The following is a 6783-nucleotide window of genomic DNA, read 5'->3' as shown; positions in this document are numbered from 1 at the left end:
ATCTATCTATCTATCTATCTATACATATATATATATATATATATATATATATATATATGTATATACATATACATATAAATACATATATATGCATATATATATATATTTATATATATATGATATATAAAAATATATATATATATATATATATATATATATATATATATATATATATATATATACATATATACACATATATATATATATATATATATATAGATATATATATATATATATATATATATATATACATATATACATATATATATATATATATATATATATATATATATATATATATATACATACATATATATATATATATATATATATATATATTACTATAGTCATGCCCTATAAGTTTGTTTTCTTTGAATTGCAACAAAATATTTCCATTGATGTAATGTGTTTATATAAAAAAATAGAGCATAATAATTTTTTATATAATTAAAAACTTATACATAATGTTTTACTGTTGTACGTTGGAATAACTCTAATTAAATTTTAATTTAATGAAATCCTGTTTACACATGGTCGGTAAAAGAACCATTTTCATGACTACCCTTCCTTCGCTCTTCTGAGTCTAGAGTCGGTACAGAAAACATGGGATTTGATACAGTTTGGAACGCTCACCCCAAAAAATATGGCCCAGGCTCTCGGCGATGGTAAGATTAAATGATAAAAGGTTTGAAGTAACACAGATGTGTCAAAAAGTACTGATTTGATGTTTAAATTTTTAGTAACGTCAATTCAAAAAGCTATCTGGCAGTCCACGTGAAATCGTGAACAATGTGTACAAATTGTGATAGATAGCAAGTGCTGAGTACTAATTGTTTAGTGTAGTGGGGATTTATAATGTTAGCAGGAGTTTCATGGTATGTCTTTTAAATACCTGTAACAGAAAACCAAAATGGTGTCATAATTTTTTAGAAGAATATTTGCAAAGATACATTACAGGCGTTTTAGCTGCTATGCACGGTGGCAAGTCGGGACGCCGTTACTATTGTTACTGTAAGTTTCCATCAGATTGTAGAAACTTTGTGCATTTTATGCATTTTTTTTTACATCTGTAACCTGTTTGTTGCCAATAGCCAGGCGGTGTTCACAAGATTTTAATGGTAGTGAATGTTCAGGGGTAATGAATAAGTGATTCAAAGGTAGTACATTAACTATTAAAGGGGGGACTGAACACCTTGAATCATGAAATTTTCGGACAATTTATAGTTTCACCCAACCATATAGTTTGAACCTTTTCTTCCAAAAATCGAATTTTAGATATGGGCATATTTAAATAATGCAAACATCCTAAAAGCAAAATATGAAAGACTTTCCTCCCCAGGGTAATGGAAGGAGTTTTAAGGGCCCGGGAAGCTTACTTTCTCAAGCGTATCAATTTAAATGGCTCATGCAAGAATAGGCCCTAAATATTAATAAATATGTCTTGTCTTGCTTGTCTAATTCCATGAAATGCCATTTCATGGAATTAGACAAGCAAGACAAGACATATTTATTAATATTTAGGGCCTATTCTGATGTACAAATTGATGTACAAATTTAGGGCCTATCCTGATGTACAAAAATATAGCCATTTCAAATGGCTATATTTTTGTACATCAGGCATCAGCTTGACTTCCTCTTCTGTGTGGTGTGCACAGCACGCTTCAAGCCTAACTTACTAATCAAACCTCAGAGTAGATTGATGCGTAAACTCCTAACTGACTGGTGATATTGTGTTCCTGAGCAATTGTTTGCCTTATTTCCTGGACATTACTACACTTACTATATATGGCCAATCATCAACTGCATCACGATGAAGAGGAAAACCAAGGAGAAAATTTAGCCAAAAGTGGAATGAAAGTTGTGCTAGAAGGGGAGCAAGGGTTTAGAGGCTTGGGGGAGGGATGCCAACATCGCGCGCATCGCTGCCACCTCCACTTCCAACAGGTATAAAATGAAAAAGACTAAAAACATAAAGAAAAAAATATCCTAATTAAGAGGGTACCGCATGGGGCACCATGTTTGTTTACTAACGATCGTAAGTATTTGACTATAACTGCTAGATTTAGGGACGTCGCTTGCGCAAGAGTTGGTAATTGTAAATTAACCTAACCTAATGGAGGTAACATTAGTTTACGGTTAGGAAGTTTTGCATGGCTGGAGTGGACTTCACTAAATGTAGCTGATCTAGCGAGACATTTTTTGAATCGGGAAAAACAAACATGGCCGCTCGTGTTAGGCTGGACTCCGGCCCTAACATGTGATTTTTTTTTTTATATATATATTTTGTGTTTTTGTTCATTTTATACCTGTTTTGCAAAGCGCATTAATCCATTTATTAGTCTGCGCTGAATGGCCTATCGGCTCTGGCGCTTGGCCTTCGAGCCAAAAATTTCATAAATCAATCAATCAATCGTTTATTAGTCTTCCCAACCCAAAAGCCCCGATTTCCCACACTTATGCGTTCAGGAGATGTACGCATAAGTGCATATCTTCAATACTTAATTACTTCAAAAGTACGCATTTGTGATGGAAATGATGTACACCATCGTTCATATCACATTTCTCACCAGAAACACATAAGCCACATATCAAATTGTTCTTAACTTGTTCAATACACATTATATAATGTGTGTGAATATAATAAAAATCACACAAATAAGATATATACAGTGCTGAAAATTTTAAATGCTTGTATCTCAAAACCACAAATACTTGCAATTAAAAATATGCCACAATTTTTTAATCAATTGTAGGAGCCTGAAAATGCTTCTGGTAGTGTATAATAGGTACGTCTTTATTTCCATGCCTGTTTTTTCGATATCTTGAAAAACAGGGCGACGGGCTCCAAGTGGAAAAGAACGCGAAAAAAAGGGGTGACGTAAGTGACCATACTTACGGCACCTATATCTCACGTCGTATAGTGTAAATATACTTAAAGAATATTTGACCAGTTCTCGACTAATGCAGTTGAGAAGATGCACCCTTGCATCCTAGACATTACAAAGTAAATGGTATTCATTTCCATAGGCAGAGGAAATTAAAATTCCAGAATCACGCACACTGACATTTAACATGAAATTTATATTGTCTAGTAGCTCGTAATGTAATATATCCTAACATAATTTAACCATTCCATAAAAAAAAAATATTAAAATGCAAAAACAAAATGGGTGAAAAATGTTTGATACTAGAGTAATATCCAGAGAAATCCTGGGTTTTATTTTAGTATCATACAGACAATTTTTTCACCAAGAAAATCGTATATGTTCATGTATTATAACTTACAAAATTAATATTTAATTTTTTAATACTATATTGTGTAGGTGTGCACAACTAAGAGTACCATATATATGTGTATATATATTTTTTTGTACGGAATGGATTATTTAGGTTAAAAGCTGTTGGGCAGCATGGATATCATGTTAGATATCAGTGTTCTAATAATTCTGGGTTTTAACTTAATTCAGAAGGTACTTATCCGCAAACGTGATTTCTTCCCTCATCCCAGTGGAGGTAAATGCTACAAAATGAATCCTTTAGTGACAAAAGTTATAGAAAAGAATGCTCCCCATATGTTTACACAATTTGGAAGAATGTGATTAATTTAGAAGATAATGATTGGTTCATGCTGAACAGATACTAAATTTCAAATGCCCCTTTGCTCTTTCAAACTTGAGCTCTTAGTAATAAAAGATATTGCTGTATTTAGCAAGGGAGGTGTAGAGAAGCAAATTGTGGTGCCAGGCGAGGTACTCTACTTGGTAGTACAGAGTGCTTTATTTGTACAGGCCAAGTATTTGTTGTTACTGTAATGTTGAAGCAGTTCAACACATTTACTGGTCGGGTGAGTTCGTTTTCATGGATCCTGTTTAAATCTAGAATGTTTGGTAATTTAAGGTTGTCAGAAACAAGGTAGTATTATATATTTTTGAAAATAGATATTGAATGTATTTCATGGTAGAGAAATGGCCTTTCCTTTTCACTTCTGTTCATGGGTGTGGAACTCGTACATAGCTTAGACTGGTAGGTAGAATTACCTGTCCATTTGAATAGGCCTTAATTAAAAATCTCCAGTTAGCAAAGGTGTGGAAATAAGGCCTATCTCCCCCCCCCCCCCATTATTTCTGTATTGAAGAATAGAACACTGTTAATTGTTGGAATGGTGACTTTCTTGGGAAGATTGGTTTATTTTTTATTGATAAACTTGTTACGGGAAATAAGTGGTGGGTTTAACGTTTGGCATTACATAATTCACTTGTGCAGTAGTCATGTGGTAACTGCTTAGTTGTTAGGACCAGTTCACTGGTACATTTGGTCTTACAGACTGACATCTTGGAACAGTGATGATTTAATTCATTCATACCCAAATGAGATTGTAATTTTTTTTTTTAATTTTTTCTTGCAGCCGATCCTGCTCCAATCGCCATGGTCTGATAAGGAAATATGGCCTAAATCTTTGCCGACAGTGCTTTAGAGAATATGCATCAGATATTGGCTTCAAGAAGGTAAGGGTGATGGTTCTACATGTAGTAAAACCTCGATAAATTTGCTGTTGGGCAGGGGGATGAACCATTGGGGGAAATTCAGAGTTTGATGATATTAGTTAGGGTGTCATTACTTGCAACAAAGGTAGAGGTGAGGGCGGTTCGAATCCTGTCACCAGTGAAGTTGAAACAAGGGCATGGTTCATTAAATTCCATGCTACAAAGCCCTCTGTGTGGGGCACCGTCCTAGCCTCCTGATAGGGGGGAGTGTGTGACGTTGAACCATATCATCATCACCTAATCTGGAGGAGCCAAGAAAAGAGGGAGGGATGGGAGTGGAATATGTGGGGATGGAATGGGTAGGGGATTTATGCCTTGACTTTAGCTACCTCCCTTGTAAGGGGGAAAAAGCCATTGGTATATTTTACCCCTAATCTGAACAGAGTCGAGGGATCTTATAAAGAACACACAGGTCACCACATGCTGAATGATATATCAGTCTTGTCCAAAAGGAATAAAGCATTTTGCTTATCTGAAGTTAAATGTAAGATCAATTGAAGCATCTGGAATAGAAAGAGGAAGATGCTGGAGTTGTGTGTTTACTCATTTTGCCTCTATGTTAAAACTCTTAAGAAACCATATTTCTGTACTGAGGAGGTGTGGCATTTACCCCTTTCAATTCTAGACACCTCAGTTGCTAGTACAGACTTTGGACAACTGAAGTAAACTAATTAACGAACAATTCATTAGAAACATATTTGACTATTTCCATGGCTTGGTTCCCAACGACCATTACTTCCCACTTTTACTATACAAATGAATTAAGAATAATAGGATGCAACAAAACCACCCAACCACCTGCACTCATGGACCAAAATTCTTCTCATGGGATATATGACCAGCACCCTATCTTACACTGACCAACTATATTTATCAAGAGCTTTTTTCACCTTATAAGGGAGGTAGCCAAAATCAAAGACATGTACCCATTCCTACACATTCCACTCGTATCCCCCACCCTCTCCCTCCTCATGAATGGATCATCCCGCCCACTGCTCTAGGTCAGAAGCAATGTAGCAGGACATGTAGTAGTAGTGCATCCACAGCCCCCCTCTGTCCCCTCATGTAGAAAAAGAGAAGATAACAATCCTTTCGGGCTGTCAAAATATCATTCACATGCAACCACCCCTCTCTTCCTTGTGTAATGGTATCATCTATACACAGTCACTCCACTCATCCCTGTCTCCTGCCTGTTCCTTTTCTTGCTCAACAGACATTCCCCTTTCTCAACATCCCCTTCACCCCATCCTCATCCTTGGTCATCCCTTCACATTCACTCCATCCATATTTGCCTTCCACACCTCTTCTAATCTTTCATCACTCATTCTTTCAATGTGTTCAAACCATCACAATAATTTTTCATCAGCCCCATCTGACATCTCCTTTTCCACTTCTGCTCTCTTCCTCATCTCGTTTCTCACTCTATCCAACCTAGTAACTCCTATCATACTTCTCAAACATCTCATCTCAAACACTTAAATTTCCCCCCCCTCTCTCTTAAATTCCAAGTCTGCCTCGTACAATGCTGTTTGTCACAATTATCCCTTCATACAATCTCCTTGCATCCCTCCCCCAGGTGTCTCTTTCTCATAACACTTTCATCCCCCAAGGCATATACTTGCTTCTTTCAATCTACAATTTACCTCCACTCCTTACATCAGTGGTCCTGGGGTCACACACATTACCTAATATACCAAATGTACCAATCCTCCCCATAAGTGGTGGCCAGTAAGGCATGCACCCACCATTGGTCTTTCCAACACGTATGTCTTCTCCCTAACTTGCTCAACAGACATTCCCCTTTTTACCCAAGGCCCCTTTCACCTCATTCATCCATCTTATTCTCAGTTGTCCATTTGATTTCATTCCATCCACTTACACTTTTGACACTTTGTTTATCCTCACTTCTTCCTTGTGTCCCTTTGGGGTGGTACAATTTTGAAGATTGGTGAAAGTGGGATAGGTTTGTCAAATGTGCTGTAACTCAAGATGGATTTAAGGGTGATGCAATGTTCTTAAGATAAGGAAGAAGATTCTCCAAGATATCTATCACACAGGATCTCTTATTATGGGCCATATTTGTGGTGTATGATAGTTTGCAAACAAACTTGTAATATGTAAGGTTTCACTTGACTTGTCTTGAAATTACAAAGGTATTTTTTTCCTTTTTCAGCTGGATTGAAGAGTCAGCTCATCTTCGCGTCAAACAATAAGTTTCAATAAAATGTGAGCTCCAGAA

At 36.1% G+C, this 6783-nt stretch overlaps 1 protein-coding gene across 1 annotated transcript; it reads left to right on the top strand.

Moving 5' to 3' along the window:
- The first annotated feature begins 508 nt into the window (after window positions 1-508).
- RpS29 (ribosomal protein S29) lies at window positions 509-6783 on the top strand. Its single transcript, XM_076207774.1, has 3 exons — window positions 509-665; window positions 4406-4505; window positions 6718-6783. The coding sequence occupies exons 1-3, from the start codon at window positions 604-606 to the stop codon at window positions 6724-6726; spliced, it is 171 nt and encodes a 56-aa protein (XP_076063889.1). The 5' UTR covers window positions 509-603; the 3' UTR covers window positions 6727-6783.

Source organism: Oratosquilla oratoria, chromosome 24 (assembly GCF_046742065.1).
Source record: "Oratosquilla oratoria isolate Oo_2021 chromosome 24, ASM4674206v1, whole genome shotgun sequence".
Lineage (NCBI taxonomy): Eukaryota > Metazoa > Arthropoda > Malacostraca > Stomatopoda > Squillidae > Oratosquilla > Oratosquilla oratoria.
This window is presented reverse-complemented; position numbering and strand designations above follow the sequence as displayed.